The 19,172-nt window shown below is 45.4% G+C and overlaps 2 protein-coding genes across 2 annotated transcripts in view; one reads left to right on the top strand and one right to left on the bottom strand.

Moving 5' to 3' along the window:
• The window catches only part of toe1 (target of EGR1, exonuclease), a 75,021-nt gene extending 69,040 nt beyond the window's left edge, over positions 1-5,981 (bottom strand). Inside the window, exon 1 of the mRNA XM_084327637.1 lies at positions 5,927-5,981. The gene's annotated coding sequence lies outside the window, so the exon portion shown is untranslated. The remainder of the gene's footprint in view (positions 1-5,926) is intronic.
• A 304-nt stretch (positions 5,982-6,285) lies between these two features.
• On the top strand, positions 6,286-17,546 carry LOC311239497 (uncharacterized protein). The gene is made up of 4 exons (XM_084327803.1): positions 6,286-6,669; positions 7,972-8,131; positions 8,880-9,055; positions 15,517-17,546. Exons 1-4 carry the CDS (start codon positions 6,520-6,522, stop codon positions 15,886-15,888), a joined length of 858 nt encoding a protein of 285 aa, XP_084183929.1. The 5' UTR covers positions 6,286-6,519; the 3' UTR covers positions 15,889-17,546.
• Positions 17,547-19,172: the final 1,626 nt, after the last annotated feature.

Here is a 19,172-nt window from a genome sequence, read left to right as displayed (position 1 = left end):
CTCGCTTGGACCGGTGGGGGGAGGTGGTCTGTGGGGGGTATAGACCTCGTCTGTTGGTCAAGTTCAGGGTTGTTTACTCGGCTAGGGGATGCCGCCCTGGAGGTGTGTCTAGACGAGTTCCTGGAGCCTCTGGCGGAGGGAGAGGGTGTTGTCCGTCTGATCAGCTGTTCTATTAGTTGCGCTTGCTGTCTGTCGCGCTCTGCGTCCCGTAGAGCACCAGCAGCTGCTCGCTGGCTGTCTGCTCGGTCTCGGGCCACATTCTCTTCCCTCTGAATGCGTCTTATTTCTAGACGTATATGCTCTTCTTCGCTCCGCTGCTGGATCTGCAGTCGGTCGCGTTCAGCAGCGGCGTTCAGGCTGATGAGGAAGGCCTGCTGTAGGGTCCTCTCTGCCTCGCTGGGAGAAGGCGGTTGTATAGGGGAGCCTTCCCTCGGGGTACTCCTTGCGGAGCCTTGGAGCTCTATCTCCACGGTGCTCTCCCCGTCTTCTTCCGTGCCGAGTTCTCTCTCGGTAGCGTTGTATTCCTCCCGGGACTCATCGGGGACTACTTCTTCAGTACTGGCGGGGTGTGAAGTCATGTCTGGTTCCCACTGGTCCCCACCGTGAACTTGGTCAGTTACATTAGAACCCGTAGGGGCCTCTATGGTCGGGGTAGTCTGGGCGTTGGGGTTAGACATACTTTTACTTTCTAGTTTTACCGCGTTTACTGTTAGTAGAAGACTAGGTTGTTGACTGACAGCGTAAGCCTCTAAGTACTGAGGGAGCCGTCGTTCGCGCTGCGGGCGTTGGTTAGGAGGATCGTTTCGTGGAGTGTTCATCATAGGCCATTTCAATATTAATAACACTATATTAATATTACACTAATTACCCTCCGGCTCGAAGGACCAATTGTAACTGAGGGGTACAATTCCCTGACTGTATTACTAGATATGATACTTACTACCACTACCTTTGTACTTTATATTCGGCCACCCAGTACTCGGCATAAATATATTATGATGAACACTGTCACGTAGATGAAACGGATCCAACACAAATGTACGAATTAGAAATAGGTCTTTATTCCTACACAGCGATGGTGTGTAGAGCAAGCACTTAATCAAATCAATCACATTTATGAATGGGAATTAGTATGCACTTTTATGGCAAGAGTATTCGTTGGTATATCAATAGAGAACGTCCAATCTCTGATGGCGCAGGTGGTAAATATACGACCTGGAATAGTTAAGGAATAACAGCAATGATACTTTAATGATTATAAGACTGGATACACTAGGGGGGTTAATCCGGTCGCTTGTAAGACAACTGGAGAAGGGGGGGGGGGGGTAGAGTCTGGCTGTATCCGTCTGGCCGAGGGTATCCTGGGAGAACCCACGGTTGTGCGGCTCGGTGCCTCAGCGATCCTCGATCCACAGATGAAAGCAGTTGGACTCTCTATGGGCCGGCTTCCTCCGGTCCACGATGGAGAGACGTGAAGCGACCTCGTCGTGTAGAGCGTCTCCTCACCTGTCGTCCTCTCCGGGGGGGGGGGTTTCCAACACACGGCAGTGTTGGTCTTTATCCATAGAATAATCACTGTATACAAAGCATAATCCGTGCCTGGGAAGGCGGGCTGTCGTCGGTAGAATAATCCGGTATGCAGGTCCACTCGCTCGTCGGCTCTGGGGCTCCTCGGGTGCAATCTCACATGGGGTCGATCATCCTGGATAAGCAGCCAGTGTTCTGCCCGAAACGATGGGGTACTGACTACGATAGTATTCTCACCGCACAAAGCACTATATATTAACAGACTATTATTAGCTTAATAGACTACGTCCAACTCGACGATATAGTGCCAAATATGACTATTCAAATATTAATATACACCAGGGTTCGAAATTAACGGGGGCTTGGGGCAAAATGCCCTCGAAAATTTACCAAATGCCCTCGATAATCAGTTAAGGGGGGCAAAAAAAGCCCCCGACAGTTTACTAATTATATATATAATTATATATATGCTCTACAGTGCGAGCATTTCTTCGTATTTGCCCCTAATAATATGTGTGTGTGCGAACCGGAAAAATCAATTACTTGCAGTGTGCGAGACAGACGAGTGATTGTGAAGATTACAAAACAGCTCCGCTGTTAATAGTTCAGATTGAAACTGGACTGAAATTCAGTTTTTGGGTGGAATGTTTGTTCCAAGGAGGAGGGAGGCGGGGCCCGCTGCGTGTTACAGGGAGATGCTTCCAGGCACTTGAGAGGTGCTGCGAACACAGACAGAGCGCTCTGCTCTCATCAAGCATTACACTGCTATCTTAACGTTAGCAAGCTAAGCATCTGCATAGCGCGACCTGTGTAACGTTAAGTAACTTGTGTTCGGCGGGGAAAGACCGTTCCATTTGTAACACAACTCCAATTTGTAACATCCAAATCCGATCCCGATGCGCATTTCCTTCATTCCACAGCGCTGAGCGCGCAACGTATTTCATTGATCGATCTGGCCAGAGCCTATACTCACAAACGTTGCGTGTATGGGGTTTTTCATCAATTTGAAACAAGCCTCTTGACTGTTGGAATTAGGGATGTTAAAAATCTAATAATATTATTCAATATTAGACATTCATTGATCCAGAGGCAACCGGTTATTCGTCTGCTATTTGTAGATATATCAAGACAACAACACAACTTGCCCTCAGGGACAATAATATTTAATCTATTTAGATAAGAGTATGTATGTATTATTTACAGATAATTGAAGGTACCTCAAAACATGAAACCAAGCCATGATGTCACACATCGTGTGTGTGTGTGTGTGTTACTTGAACAATTGTCACTGTGCTCCTAAATTTCTGTGTGCTCCTAAATTTGTATTTAGATTTTATTTATTAACATTTTATTTAGGAGCACATGTGCTCCTTGGGAAAAAGGTTAGCGTAGAGCCCTATATATGGAGACATTAACATTACGTTATCAAACATAGGGACGAAGACTGTAAAAAAAAGTGTCAACAATGTTTTATAATCTTTATGTTAATTTTCATTATAAAAATGCTGTGCCCCCGAAATACAAAAAAAAGCCCCCGAAAATCAATTAAGGGGGGCAAAAAAAGCCCTTGAAAAAAAATGTTAATTTCTAACCCTGATATACACGATGTCTCAATACCGATGGTAGGCCGAACTTGGCCTTACTCCCACACGTGGCGTCGCGGGGAGGCTTTACGTCTGTCACTCTATTGGAGGGTAAGAAACTGGACTAAAAAAGGAAGTCCTACTTTAGTAGCGCAGTATATATACGCACTATGAACAAATAGTACCGTTAGTGGTGCGGTAGCCAGATTCCTACGCGGAACTAGGACTTGTTCGTACATGTTGAGCGGTACGTTTGAACTGGGTCTGGGGGGTATGGCAGCCTGGCACCAAGGTCTCGACCAATAGTAGAATGGAGACTATTATGGGATGTTCAGTAGGCTAGAATGGATATTCAATGCATATTGTACAAGGAATATACAAGGGATATCAGGGAATATTAGAGAATATACAAATACAATTAAATATATATATACAATAAATATATATATTCGGTTTAATCTGGCCCTTCACAACACCTAGGATGGCTTAGGCAGAGGTTACACCTTTCGTATCATCTTCGTATTGTTTTCTTATACGCATCGCCGCGTATCGCCGCGACGTCGTGCGCCTGAGTCACACTTTTGTTTTTTTTTCGTTTTTGTCAGCCAAGCACACTGATGTAGTACACTGCCAAAGCAGTAGGTGGCAGTAGGTGGCAAACATGAAGGCAATTTCAACCAATCAGAACGAATGTGCCAATACACTTCCTGGTGGAAGCTCCAGCAAAGAAATGTCAATAAGGCAGGCGCCTATGCCGCGCCACCATCTTGCTTGCTCACTCAATGCAGCAATTCTTTTTTCAGCAAAGCCTAATAAAAGTGCAATAAACAAAACGGATACATTCACTGTGTTCTGCCTGTCATTTGTTGATGAAACAAAACTAACATCAACACAAGTGACCACCAAGAGCAGATAGTTTAGTCTAAAAACGATCGGTAGCATTGTTAGCTGCATGCTAACGTCAATGGAGTATGCCATTATAACAATATAGCATTGTGGCTAGAAGCTAACGTTAGCTCACGCTACTTAGCCAGCACGAAACTGATGATATCGCGAGCTATCAGTAGTTAGATAACATTAGAGACAACGCTGTGTGTATTAAACAAAGGTGAATAGATGACTGGGCCATTTTGTTTAATGCTTGTTAAGTTGAAAGAGGAACTCTGAGCTAACAGGGTCTGAATCCTGATAGCTCACGTTAGCCAGCTCATGCAATCGGTAATGCTAGCAGAATGAATGGATGTAAACTTTATTTAACATATTGCATATGGGTACAATACAATACGGCTCAATACAAACAATTGTTAAGGGAATGCAGACTGTTGTAGCTTGGACTGGGGTCCTTATAACAATAACTTGACAACACATGGTAGCTGAAGCTATTTGGGACACGGAGCTCTGTCCCAAACACACACACTGTACACAGGAAGGGCACGCAGATGGTATCTACTGCGCATGGGCGTTTTCGCAACAACTGCTCCGTGCTGACTACACGCTGTATTCCTGGCGTTTTTTTTGCGTATCTCCAAACGCAAACACAATTTTGCGTTTCAGCCGTATCCACAAAAAAACGCCAAAAAACGCGTTTCTGTGTAGATAGGACATGATACGTCGTCAAAAACGTATAAAAAAACGCCAGGAATACACTAGTCTAACCTCAGCCTTAGAGTAGACGACAGAGTACAGCAACTTGCAATGGGCCTGGTCTACAAGATACACTACACGACCAAGGTACCCATGTACATGTCAAAATACTTCCCAAAGGTCAGTGAATACCATGATCACAACACCAGAGGGAGCTCCACAAATCATGTTAAACCCAGATTCGGCTCAAACAAGGGACTAAACACGTTTCACAATTATGCCACATCAATGTGGAACGCCCTACCCAAAGCTGTAAAGGAATGTGAATCACTACCCACCTTCAAAAAACACCTACTGGAGACTGCAATTCGAAACTGGCCCCTACAAATGTCCTAACCCAGTTGTACAGTAAATGACCAAGTATGGCTTTGTCAGTATTCCAATGTACAGTGTACAGTGTCCGCCACCCCCCCCCCCTACCCAACACCCCCCCCCCCCCCCCCCCCCCCCCCCCCACACCTCCAATGTACAGCCCCCCACCCACCCACACCCCACCTACCCAACCTCCTCCAATGTACAGTTTCTACGTCAAATGTATATACACTCTTTTTCTGGACACTTTTTGTATCACAAACAGTACTGTATTTGCAAATCTGGTATGTCATAAATGTATAGATGTAGCAGTACTGTCTATCTGTATGTTGTGTATGTCATATATGTTATGATGAATTGAAAATGGGGGACCCTGATGTAAACAAGAAGAAAGTCTTTCTCTGGTCTGCATCCCCTTAACAATTGTATGTATTAATTGAGCTGTACTGTACCCATTCTGCAATCTGTTAATAAACTTTTCAATCAATCAATCAATATTTCAGTAAACATGCGTTTCCGTCAGAACGTTCAAGGGTTTTGATGCTATATATGACAAGAGCCGACCGCCAGTCATCACAATAATTAAATTGTATTTATAGAGCACAGTTTAAAATACAATGTAATCTCAAGGTGCATGAGGGTGACAATATCTATCTATGGCTTCATATGGAATACATGCAGCCATTCATTCTAGAGCGAAATTAGCTCAACGTCGGGTTTATATTTATTCAAGTTGACCACCATAGTTCAAGCTGAGCTGAAACCGTCAGCCGTGTAGCTAAAACAAACGTCGTGCACGTGGTTATTACTTTTCATATAACCAAATAAAATACACGCCATGGTTTGAGCTGTTTACTTACTTCTTTGAGAGAGAGACGCCGTGCAGAACCTGGATCCGCGACTGTAAACACTCCAACGTGCTCCTCCGGGTCCTGTCCTGAGGACCTGCATAGCTGGCCGGAGACAAACACGTTACCACGATACAGATGTTCCTCCTAATCTCGTTCCATGCTCAGATGTATAGAACCATGTTACGTCATTGTTTATATTCTTGTTAAATAATGCGTTTTTTAATTGTACTTGGATGCTTTTTTATATATAATTTCTTATTTTGTGGGCAGGCGTTTACCGTTGGCCGCACCGTGTCCGTGACGTCACTAAAATAAACCGCTGAGGGCAAGTGCGCCATTTTGGCTCAAACAAAGTCAGAAACATTTCTTTCCTAGATCCAAATTGGCACATTAAACTTGTTTAACACATTTGAAAGCGAATACAATACACCGGTGTTATTTTACGGGACACGGTGTTCCAATGCAAATGTGATTTCACGCTGTTTCCGGCCTCAGGAGCCGCGCCAGAAGTAATGTATTAAGATTAAATGCTGCTAGCTGTAGCCTCGTTACCAGCTAACGTTAGTTAAATTGAGCTTAGTTGATTTTGAACAACTTTAAAAATGGGTGGCTGCTCCGCTCCTAACTGCTCCAACTCCACCACAATAGGGAAGCAGCTGTTTCGATTCCCCAAAGACCCAGACCGCAAGAAGAAGTGGGTCGTGAACTGTCGGCGTGACTTTGTACCAACTCCTCACTCCAGACTGTGTCAGGTTGGTCTGGTCTGCCACCAGCTACAGTATACCATGTGGTGGTGTTGTTGTTGTTAGTATTACTTGAGCTTCTCCAGGGTCCAGTATTATTATTATGATTAGTAGCAGTAGTAGTCTTACCTGATTTTCTCCAGGGTCCAGTATAATTATAATAATGATTGGTAGTAGTATAGTAGTAGTATTAGTGGTATTAGTGCTACAGTCTTGAGTTCATGGTAGTAAAGACATATTAGCATAATAGGTAGTAATATAGGCAAGGAAGATTATTTAGTGGCAACGTGCATACTGCATAGCAAAGATTAGTTATTTTATTTCATTGAAGAAGTGTGTTTTTAGTCAATGGCGAAAAATGTGTTGGATTTCAGCTGTCCTAACTGGTAGTAGTACTACTACCTGAGTTTCTCTAGGGTCCAGTATAATTATAATAATTATTGGTAGTAGTAGTATAGTAAATGGCTGCATTTATATAGCGCTTTTATCCAAAGCGCTTTACAATTTGTTCCTCACATTTTACCCATTCACTCACACATTCACACACAACCGACGCCGGAGGCAACCATGCAAGGTGCCAACCTGCTCATCGGGAGCAATTAGGGGTTAAGTGTCTTGCTCAAGGACACTGACACGTGCTGCCCGGGAGGAGCGGGAATCGAACCGGGAACTGCTTTACCTCCTGAGCCACTGTCGCCCCGTATAGTAGTAATGGTAGTATTGCAGTGCTAGTGGTAGTAGTAGGAGTAGTAGTAGTAGTAGTATAGTAGTAGTGGTAGTAATAGTAGTACTAGTAGTAATATTACCTGAGTTTTATATGTATAGTTTCCTTCCAACTGCAGAAAATAACTAGCGGTTTCTACATTTGAGGGTCTTTTTTTTTGCATTCAGATGTAGTAGTATTATATTTTTGGGATACATTACAATATTGATTGATAATTTGATACCATAAATAAATGTAACATGGCTACTTCCCATATATTTAGAGTTCTTAACACATGATATCTGATCATAAACCTTGCTAATATTTGAGGTAATAATAATATTATCTGTAACACTGTACATACATCAGATTAGCACTATTACTCAATAGGACTAATGTATATACTCCAGTTTAATCACTTGTACATTGTATATTACTATTGCACTTTACTGTTACATTTGCACTCTGGTTGGATGCCAAACTTCTTTTCGTTGTACTGTACTTGTGCTGCATATGATGACAATACATTTGAATTGAATCTAATGCATCAAAATGTTTTGGTTAATATGCCAGGTGACATCTCTTCCGTTTCCGTGTTCTGCCTCCAGGATCATTTTGAGCAGAGTCAGTTTGAGGAGATCGCCAGGTCTCCTGCAGGAGGGAAGAAGCTCAAACCCAACGCCATCCCCACCTTGTTTAGCCTGAGAGATGCTCCTTATCCCATTGTCACCACGCCTCACATCCTGCTGCCACTCAAACCTGAACCAGGTACAACAGCTCCACTGTTTCCCATTAAGGTCCCATTATTTCCCCTAAACATGTCTCAGATTATGCATTCTAGCAGCCTCTATACCTCTCTGTTTCAGTCCTCTTCTCATTCTAGCAGCCTCTATACCTCTCTGTTTCAGTCATGTTCTCATTCTAGCAGCCTCTATACCTCTCTGTTTCAGTCCTGTTCTCATTCTAGCAGCCTCGTACAAATATGATAATTATCGTACATCTAGTGGTGGTGCGTGAGCCTGTACCTTCAAATGAGATTCATATCCAACTTTCAGACTAGACTTGCAGATCAATTATGACTTAGCCTTAGGATCCAGCATTAGCATAGCATATCTTGAATCTTGCATGTTATTAACTATGGATTGTGGCTGCAATTCTGAATGGCTTGTTTCAAGAGGGAGGGTTCTTATTTGATCTTAACCTATTTTATCTTATCTTATTTTAAATGATCTTATTTTATCTTAACTTATTTTAGCTTAACTTATCTTATTTTATCTTAGCTTATTTAATTTGAGCTTATTTTATCTTCTTATTTGATCTTTTATCTTGTCTTTTATTAACTTAACTTATTTTATCTTAACTTATCTTATTTTATCTTGTTTTATCTTAACTTATCTTATTTTAGCTTAACTTAGCTTATTTTATTTTATCTTAACTTATCGTATCTTATCTTAGTTGTGTCTTTAGGAGACACAGTCGTATGGTTATTATGAACGTATGGTTGTTGTCTCCTCAGTGGAGAGGGAGCTGAACTTTGGGGACCACGGCTATGCCAGGAGAACCCCCCTGCCTGGCATGGAGGAGGAGGAGGCTGACGGGGAGACGGAGGAGCACCCTCCCTGCTCACAGTGTCTGCTGCTCAAGAAACAACTGGAGCTGGAGATGCAGCACTCTGCACGCCTTCAGAAAGAGGTGTCTGTCTGTCTGTCTGTCTGTCTGTCTGTCTGTCTGTCTGTCTGTCTGTCTCTGTGTGTCTGTTGTCTGTCCATCTGTCTAGAGTACAGTAACCATGTCTCCACCAACGCTCCACCAGGTGTTATTATTATTGTTATTATCATTTCTATAAGAATAGTATATACTAGTAATCATGTCTTTATCAACGCTAATAATAACCAGGTGTTATTATTAGGGCTGTCAGTTTATCGCGTTAATTAGATTAATTAATTACACAGCAAATTATCGCGTTATGAAAATTAACTCAAAATTAATTTTTGAGAAAATAAGGCGTCAGAGAGCCGCGGCCCAATGCACATCGTCTGGCTTTTTTTTTTATTTATTTTTTGCCAGGCGACCGATTTTTTATGCCAAATATCACTTCAATCCTATTAAGTTAGTTCAAGTTAGTTATTCATTTATATGTACTATTTATGAGAGGGCTAACTTGTTGCAAAATAATAATGATAATAATAATAGCCTCATTAAAATACTATTGTTGCTTCGGTTGTTTTTAGCGTTTTATGTGCATAATCTGTTATTTAGTTTGAAATGTTCGTTGAAATAAGTAGATTTTTCGTTTTTATTTATTTAAGTTAATATAAAACCATATAGTCACATTTTAGAATACAATAGAATAGAATTTTAGAATACAACTAGAAACACTGTCCTGGCCTGCTTCTAAGTTCAGTGGCCTGACAAAAAAAATTCAAATTAAATTTTTTTTTTTTTTTTTTTTTTTTTTTTTTTTTTAATCATCTCGCGGCCCACCCGTGGCTGCTCGCGGCCCACCTTTGGGTCGCGACCCCGACTTTGGGAACCACTGTCCTACACGACAGTAACAGAAGAAAGCCTGCACCTGCACCATCGAGCAGCACAAAGGCAAGTGTCATGTACATTGACCCCGCCAGCAGCAGCGGCGCCCAAGTGCTCTTAAAGGTAGTCCGTGTAACATTGAGCTACCAAGATAAAGTCATGGACACTTACGCCGTCCTTGATGACGGGTCAGAGAAGACCCTTCTGCTCGCGTCCGCTGCGGCCCAGCTGGGACTGCGGGGGAGCGAGAACCAAATGACGATTCGGACAATAAGAAGAGATTTAAAGACGATAAAAGGCGAGAATGTCTCCTTCACTATCGCAGCAAGCGGGCAGCCAGAGCGACTGTATAGGATTACAAATGCTTTCACCAGCCAAGAAATAGGACTATCACAGTACACCTACCCCATCGCCAAACTGATGGATAAATATGTGCACCTGCGTCAACTACCTATCCCGCTCATAGACGGCGCCACCCCGACCCTGCTGATAGGCTCCGACCATGCAGACCTCATAGTCCCGATAGACCGGGTCCATACAGGACCCAGAGGCTGTCCTGCAGCAGTCGAGACCCGCCTAGGATGGACATTACAAGGCCCCCTCGCTAAATCTCTTAACCGAACAGCAGCCACTAGCTGCCTCCACTCCAGAGTGACAGAAGAAGACACCACTCTCCTGCAGCATGTCGAGAGGCTATGGACACTAGAGACAATGCCCTTTAAGAACGAAAAGAAAGACATTCGTTCTAAAGAAGACATTTACGCTATAAACCTCCTCGAGCAGGGGACCAAGAGAGTCACAGTCAGCGGAGTGATGAGATACGCAACTCCACTCCTGAGGCGAGAGGGAATGCCCACCTTTCACGCAAAGAAAGGCGCTACGGAGCGGTATCTATTGAACACAGAGCGGCGCCTAGCCAAAGACCCCGCTCAAGAGAGTGTGTACCGCGCTGAGATTGAGAAGCTAATCACAGCGGGACACGTGACAAAGATTGACATTAAAGAGGCCGATCAGACGACCGAATCATGGTACGTGCCGCACCACAAGGTCCACCACAACGGCAAGGATCGCATTGTGTTTAACTGCAGCTACCAGATCGGATCCCAAAATCTGAATAAAGAGCTCTTGCCCGGCCCCACACTCGGCCCCTCTCTACTAGGCGTGCTACTACGCTTCCGCCAGGACAAGGTGGCTATCAGCGGGGATATCAAAGGGATGTTCCTGCAGGTGAGACTAGTGGAGGAGGACAACCCCCTGCTGCGGTTCCTATGGAGAGAGAGGATCGGAGATGAGCACCCCGCCATCTATCAATGGGAAGTCCTCCCTTTCGGAACTACATGCAGCCCGTGCTGTGCTACATTTGCACTACAGAAACACGTCGCAGCGGACCCAGCAGCAGATGAAGAGGTCCGACACAGTGTGAAGAACAGTTTCTACGTGGACAACTGTTTACAAAGCGTTTCGACTCAAGAAGAAGCCGAGGCTCTCCTACTCAAGCTACGCGCCTCTCTGATCAAAGGCGGCTTTGATCTCAGGCAGTGGGCCAGCAGCGACCCGCACGTATTGCGCAGCCTCTCCCCCGCGGACAAGGCTGCCAGCAGCGAGACCTGGATGGCGACAATCCCAGGAGAAGCCCAAGAAATGACACTAGGACTAGTCTGGCGCTTCAAAACAGACTCGCTCCACTATAGACACAAACCCCTGACCACGGAGCAGGGAAGGTCGACGGCGATACCGACCACCAGACGGAGTGTGTACAGAACACTCGCCAGACAATATGACCCGTTAGGATGTATTCTACCTTACACCACCAGGGCAAAGATGATTGTACGAGCACTATGGGACAAGGACCAGGGCTGGGACGACCCAATACCCGCACCCCTTGCCTCCACATGGAGAGAGTGGGAGACGGAACTCCGCTCACTCCCAGGCGTCAATATACGCCGCAGCTACTTCCCACCCACAGTGAGGCCAGAGACATGCAAGATGGATCTACACGTCTTCAGCGACGCCTCCGAAGTAGCCTATGGATCAGTGGCCTACTTGCGTGCCCAAGAGAAGGGAGGAGAGATACACACCGCCTTCATCCTGGCTCGCTCAAGAATAGCCCCACGAAAGCAACAATCTATCCCGCGTCTAGAGCTCTGCGCAGCCCTAGCAGGAGCGCATCTAGCCACGTTAATCCAACGTGAACTCACCATTCCGGTGCACAGAACAATCTTGTGGTCAGATTCCACGACAGTACTCACATGGATCAAGTCTGATTCATGCAGATACAAGGTCTTCATGGGAGTCAGAGTCACAGAGATTCAAGAGTTAACAGAAGCAGCGAGCTGGCGGTATGTGGACACCAAACACAACCCAGCTGACGTCATCACCCAGGGAATGTCCCTAGATGACCTCACCCGTCACAACATCTACAGTGACGGACCAGAGTTCCTCAAGCTCCCGGAAGGAGAGTGGCCTACGCCCACCCCACGGGAGGCGAGTAAAGAGGAGGCTGAGAACAAGAAACCTATGTTCTGTGGACTGAGCACAGTCGCCTCCACAGACCCCAACATAGATGATTGCCTCACCCTACAGAGTGCGCAACTAAAGACATTTCTGTGGCACCACCCAGAGATTCAGCCCACTGCCGACATTTCAGCAGCTGACTACGAAGAAGCAGAACTTCTTCTACTACAACGAGCCCAGAGAGACTCGTTCCCCGACGAGCTAGACTGTCTACAGGGAGGAAAGCCCGTCCCATCAGACAGCAGATTGCTCCACCTGGCACCCGAGAGCGACGCCCATAATCTCATCAGAGTGGGTGGTCGTCTGCGGAGGGCCCCCAATCTACCGGATGACGTTAAGTACCCGATAGTCTTGAACAGCCGACACAAGGTCACAGAGCTGATCATAAAGAAATACGACGAGGATGTACACCACGCAGGAGCAGAGAGAGTCTTCGCGGAGATCAGACGTCGCTATTGGATACTTCAAGGAAGAGAAGCAGTGCGACGCTTCCAGCGAACCTGTCTAGACTGCCGAAAGTGGCGCGCGCAGCCCAGCATACCCCGGATGGCTGACCTACCTCCCTGTCGCCTCCGACTCGGCGACAAGCCATTCCACTCCACAGGCATGGACTGTTTTGGCCCGTTGTATATAAAGAAAGGAAGAGGAACCGAGAAGCGGTGGGGTATTGTATTCAAATGCATGACCACCAGAGCGATACATATCGAACTCCTTCCAACCATGAGCACAGACTCATTCCTTATGGCCTTCCGAAGATTCACATCACGGAAAGGAAAACCGTCTACATTGTTGTCTGATCACGGGACAAACTTCAAAGGCGGAGAAAGAGAGCTGAGAGAGAGCTTCCAAGCTATGGGCCCAGAACTTAAGACCCACCTCGCTCCATCCCAGATTGACTTCCAGTTTAATCCCCCGAACGCACCCCACTTCGGTGGAACCTGGGAACGAGAAGTACGTTCTATAAAGACAGCCCTGTACGCCGTGCTTGGGGCCCAGACTGTAGCGGAAGAAGTCCTAATGACAGTCCTGACGGAGATCGAGGGAGTATTGAACTCCAAGCCCCTCGGCTACGTCTCCAGTGATATAGCAGATGTCGACCCAGTCACCCCCAACACACTCTTGATGGGGTGGCTGGACCCCGCGCTACCCCAGACAATGTACAGGCCTGAAGAAGCGAACGGCCGAAGAATGTGGAGGTACAGTCAAGTACTAGCTGACAAGTTTTGGAACAGCTTTCTACTCCACTACCTACCGTCTCTACAGACCCGCCAGAAGTGGGTAAAAGAGAGAGACAATTTGACAGAAGGAACAGTCGTCATGATTATCGACCAGTCACTACCCAGAGCTATGTGGCCGGCTGGCCGCGTAAGCAAAGTGATCACCGGTGCCGATGGCAAGGTCCGAGCAGCTGAGGTGCTCGTCCAAGGGCGAACTTACACACGACCCGTGGCGAGGCTAATAGAACTGCCCAGACTCCCAGACACTATCGATGACGACCATGACCCCACGACTTTGTGAGTTGACTGACCCTTACAGCGGACCTTGAGTGGTAGACAGTGCGGTTAATCTGTCTCTGCTTAGCTAATTAGGTGGGACTAATTAGGGGGCGGCTGTTGTGAAGGATCAGATTAAACCGAATATATATATTTATTTATGGATATATATTTAATAGTATTTGTATATCGTTTGATATCCCTTGTATATTCTTTGTACATATACACTGAATATCCCTTTAGTCTACTAACAGCCCATAATAGTTTCATTCTCTCATTGGACAAGAACTTGGCGCCAGCAGCCAAGCCCCTTGGTTCAAGTTCAATCGTGCCGACGAACATGTCGTTACTAGCCCGGTTCCGCGTAGGAATACGTCTGGCGAAATACGAATGGTACTATTTGTTCACAGCGCATATATATATGGCGCAAGTAAAGTAGAACTTTCTTTTAGTCCCTTAGCCCTTAGTTCTTTACCCTCCAACCTAGTGGCAAGACGTTAAGCCTCACCCACGATACACGTGTGGTGCAGTATGGTCAACTTGGCCTCAGAATGGCATTGAGACATCGTGTGGATTAATAGTTGAATTGTCATAGTTTGGCACTATACCGTCGATTGGGACGTATTTCTATTAAGTTAATAATAGTCTATTATGTATGGTGCATCGTTCGGTTAGAGTTATACAGTGAGTAGTACCCCCATCGTTTCCTCGCGTTATCTAGAGTCTTAACCAGGCTGGGCAGACCACGTGTGGTGCTTTCATCCGAGGAGTTCTGGGCTAGGACGAGTGGACCTGCACATTGGATTACCTTACCCGGACGACGGCGAGCCCTACACGGCTTGGATTATCTACTTGCTTTGGGTGCTTTGATTTATGCCATGGATAACAGCCAACACTGGTGAGTGTTGGAACTACCCCCCGAGAGGAGTCCAGGTGAGACGGCGCTCTACCCCGAGTGAGGTCGCCTCACGTCTCTTCGTTGTGGACCGGCAGCTACCGTCTACAAGAGGGCCCAACTGTATTCATCTGTGGACCAAGGTTCTGTGGGCACCGTGTTCAGCACTCTGAATTCTCCCAAGAAATCGTTGGCCAGATGGGATATCGCCGGCGGCTCTCCTAACCCCCCCCCCCCTACTGACTTACAACCAGCAGGACCCCCCTTTAGTATATCCAGCTATAATCATTAAGTACCATCGCTATAGTTCCCTAAAGAACCAGGTTGTATACTTGCTTCCTGCGTAACCAGAGATTGGACATTCAATATTGATTTGCCTACGAATACTCATTTGCCTTACAAGTGCATTCAAATCATAAATGTCATTACGTGAACGTTGTATATACCCTTTGCTATATATTAAATATTCGACTTATACATTTGTGTGGACTTGGTTTCATGGTGGGAAAGTGTTCATCATATCTATATCATGTACTGTGTGGCCAGTAGTTAAAGTACATAAAGCGGTAGTGGTTTAATGATACCATACTTATCAATACAGTCAGGGAATTGTACCCCTCAGTTACAATTATTATTATTATTATTATTATTATTATTATTATTATTATTATTATTATTTCTATAGGAGTATAGTAACCATGTCTCCACCGACACTTCACCAGGTGGAGGAGATGAAGAAGCGTCTGTACCGGCTGGATCGGATCGAGAAGGGCCTGCAGAGCTTCCTGTACGAGGACCAGATCCGGGCCCTCTCCCTCACCAAGCGCTCCCGGCGTGCCGTCTGGTCCCCCGAGACGGTCCTGAAGGCACGCAAGATCCGCTGTGCGGTCGGCACCAAGGGCTACGAGTACCTGAGGGAGTTGGGCTACCCGCTGCCCTCCTACCGGACCCTCTGCAACCGCCTGGAGACCAAGATCATGGTCACCACGGCCATGAGCTGCGAGGAGCTGGCCGAGCTGGGCCTGGGCCTCATCGCCACCTGCGACGAGGCGGGGGACCACGACCAAGAGGAACTCATCGGGGTTTTGTCCTGAACGGAGGGGGTCCACGCTTTCCCTTTGAGCCATCTCGTCCGCCCCCCGTTTGAAGGGAGGGACACGAAATGGCGGCTCGTGAAATGGTCGCAGAGGGGGGAGGGGTGCGGCTGAGGACACAAGATGGCTGCCGAGGGCGGCGGTGGCCTCTGGTGAATGCAGGAGACGGGGACCACGTCTGTCTCACTCCCCCACAAAGAGGCTCTTCTCAGGGCTTTGGCGGCGCTCTCAGTCCCCGGGACTCAACCATGTTGAAAGACGCTTTTGTCGTGTTGATTGACTGGTTTGTACTAGTAGGGATGGACGCGAGTCATGTTTTATAATACTAGGGATGGACATGAGTCATGTTTTATAATACTAGGGATGGGCATGAGTCATGTTTTATAATACTAGGGATGGACATGAGTCATGTTTTATAATACTAGGGATGGGCATGAGTCATGTTTTATAATACTAGGGATGGGCATGAGTCATGTTTTATAATACTAGGGATGGGCATAAGTCATGTTTTATAATACTAGAGATGGGCATGAGTCATGTTTTATAATACTAGGGATGGACATGAGTCATGTTTTATAATACTAGGGATGGGCATGAGTCATGTTTTCCTAGATTGGGTACTGGCATGAATTACTCAATTATTTAGGGAAATACATTTTTAGAAGGCATCTTAAAGCACATGGCAGCAGCAATAAGGAGATATTGCGTGGAGTCACACAAACACACTACCGATTTTATTATGTCTCGCTCCACGGAGATGACAATGCACAGCAATAAAAATAAAAAATAACATTTGTAATAATTACATTACCTCCACTCTGTCTGCAGCAGGTCTCTCTGCTCATGGAACGGCATGACCGTATCAATAGTCTATGAACGCTACGTAAAGTGGGCGACAAGGTTGTTGGCACAATTTGGAAATACACAAACACAAACCACTGTTTTTATCTTTCAGATAACGCTAAGCTCGCTTTCAACACGACAACATCCCCTGCTTCACAGCTTAACCAGTGTCTGCTCACGTCTCGCGGGATCTCGGAGGGAGATTTCAGTTTCAGTGGCACAAACGAGCACTGGTTAGTGATTAAAGAAATATATACAAAACCACTCGAGTTCAGTTGAAACGGTGGGTAATGGATCACTCACGCCCATCCCTGGTTTGTACAGTCGCACGATATGCTGCTGCGATGCGTTCGCCGTGAGGACAACACTCCGCTTGCAGAGCGTGAGGACAACACTCCGCTTGCAGAGCGTGAGGACAACACTCCGCTTGCAGAGCGTGAGGACAACACTCCGCTTGCAGAGCGTGAGGACAACACTCCGCTTGAAGAGAGTGAGGAGTTCTTTGCACAAGAGCGCAGTATCACACGCTGTGAGAGACGCCCTGCAAAGAAAGCTTCTAGATGTCGGATACACTCTGGAGGTTCAGTTATAGCTAGTAACACAGTCACGCCCCACACACCTAATATATTATAGTGCATTATAATGCACCAGATCTTCTGATGTGATGAATGTGATTTGGACGCCTGCACTTGTAATAAAGTGTTGTCGTCATGAGTTGTCGGAGAGCCCAGGCTTATGGCGCGTTGCACCAGCGAACATGTTGTCAAGGGTTATTATGACATTAAAACGGGCTATCGAGTGAAGAATCGTTTTTTAAAACATCAAAGGATGTTTGAGTCAACCTCAATGTTGTTAAAGGTGCTATAGATAACATTCAGCCACTTGATGTCGCACTAGAGCACCAGCATGTAATTGATCTAATCAGGTGCATTCCATGTGGGGAAATGGGAAGTAGGGAGGGGATACATGCACACATTTATTTTGGACCCGCAAACAATGTTTAAATGATGAATTCATTAATCAATACTTTTTGGGGGGGGAGGGGAATACTTTTATTATTTACCTTTCTAAAAGCTCTGGGTGTTTTTTTTATATTTCTTTTTATGATTACTCTACATACAAATGTTACCTACTATAGCACCTTTAACCTTTATAAATGGTACCTATAGAACCTTAACTAAATGTTAATGTTTTAGCTACAGCCTCTGTCTCCCTCTTATCTCTCGTCCAGTCTGCTGTTTTCTCTTGCAAACCTCAAGAGCACCGATGGTAGAATCCATGAAACCGCTTCAAATATAAAAGTTTGCACAAATCCAATAATTGAGTACCTCGGACAAAGAACCGTATAACCGCTGTCAGAGGAACAATGTTTTCAAACGTCATTACCTAAGGATGGTAAGTTAAGAGTGTTGTGTTCATTCATAGTTAAAGACAGTAGCGGTTGAGTACTTTATTATAGTGTTGTGTGTTCATTCTTAGTTGAAGGCAGTATAGGCTGAGTACTTTATTATCTACAAAAAAAACATTTTTATCTATAGCACCTTTAGAGACAGTAGAGCTTGATTACTTTCTTGTGATAATATTGTGTTCACACACAATGAGATGTGAATATAAACAGCATGCATGGTGTTGAGGAACGATTACCGACTGACAACATCACTGGTGGTAAGTAGCAAACGGGACGATAGGGTGAAAAACGAGTTCACTTTCAGAGTCCTGAGCAGGGCAGGTAAATCCAGATGTCCCGGGGACGATGCGTCTGGGTCGGGACGCTAAGGAACAGATCCAGGGACAGTAGAGAGGGGAAAGATAGAAAGATGGATATTTGTATTTGTCCACTTTCATGGAAATGTATTTGGCTTCACCATGGTTACAATCAACAAGACAGTACAAACACCATACAGGCACAAAAGACATTGGCCCAAAACAGCCCATAGAGAAAAGAAAAACAACAGACTTCAGGTATTCATACTCGAGCGTGATCTGGAGTGACGTCACGCCTGCTGCAACATGGCGTTCAAACAATTCAGAGCGGTTATACGGTTCTTTGTCAGGTTCAGTTGTATCCCCAAAGACGTGAAAATGACTGTCGAGCCGTTGCTTACTTTACAGCCTCTTCGATGCTAATAATCCTGGTGACATTAGTTGATTGTATGACAGGAAGCCCCAGGTGAACGGACGGCAAGCCTTAGTGCTCAATTCTGATTTATTGCTCAGATCTGTTTTTTTTGGGCTGTTCACCTTATTAAAAAATAAATTCCAGTGTGAACTGGTCACGTTCCTGAACTGTTTTGAAAACAAATAAAGAATTTTAAACCCTGTTTATGAGTGTTTATTTACATTTTAAAATTAGATTCAAATGTATTGTCATCGTGCAGCACAAGTACAGTACAACTAAAAGAGGTTTGGCATCCCAGAGTGCAAATGTAACAGTAGACAGT

The sequence above is a fragment of the Notolepis coatsorum genome (genome assembly GCF_963971535.1).
Source record: "Notolepis coatsorum genome assembly, chromosome: 13".
Taxonomy (NCBI): Eukaryota; Metazoa; Chordata; class Actinopteri; order Aulopiformes; family Paralepididae; genus Notolepis; species Notolepis coatsorum.
The sequence above is the reverse complement of the archived record's forward strand: the minus strand, read 5'-3'. Positions and strand labels throughout refer to the sequence as shown.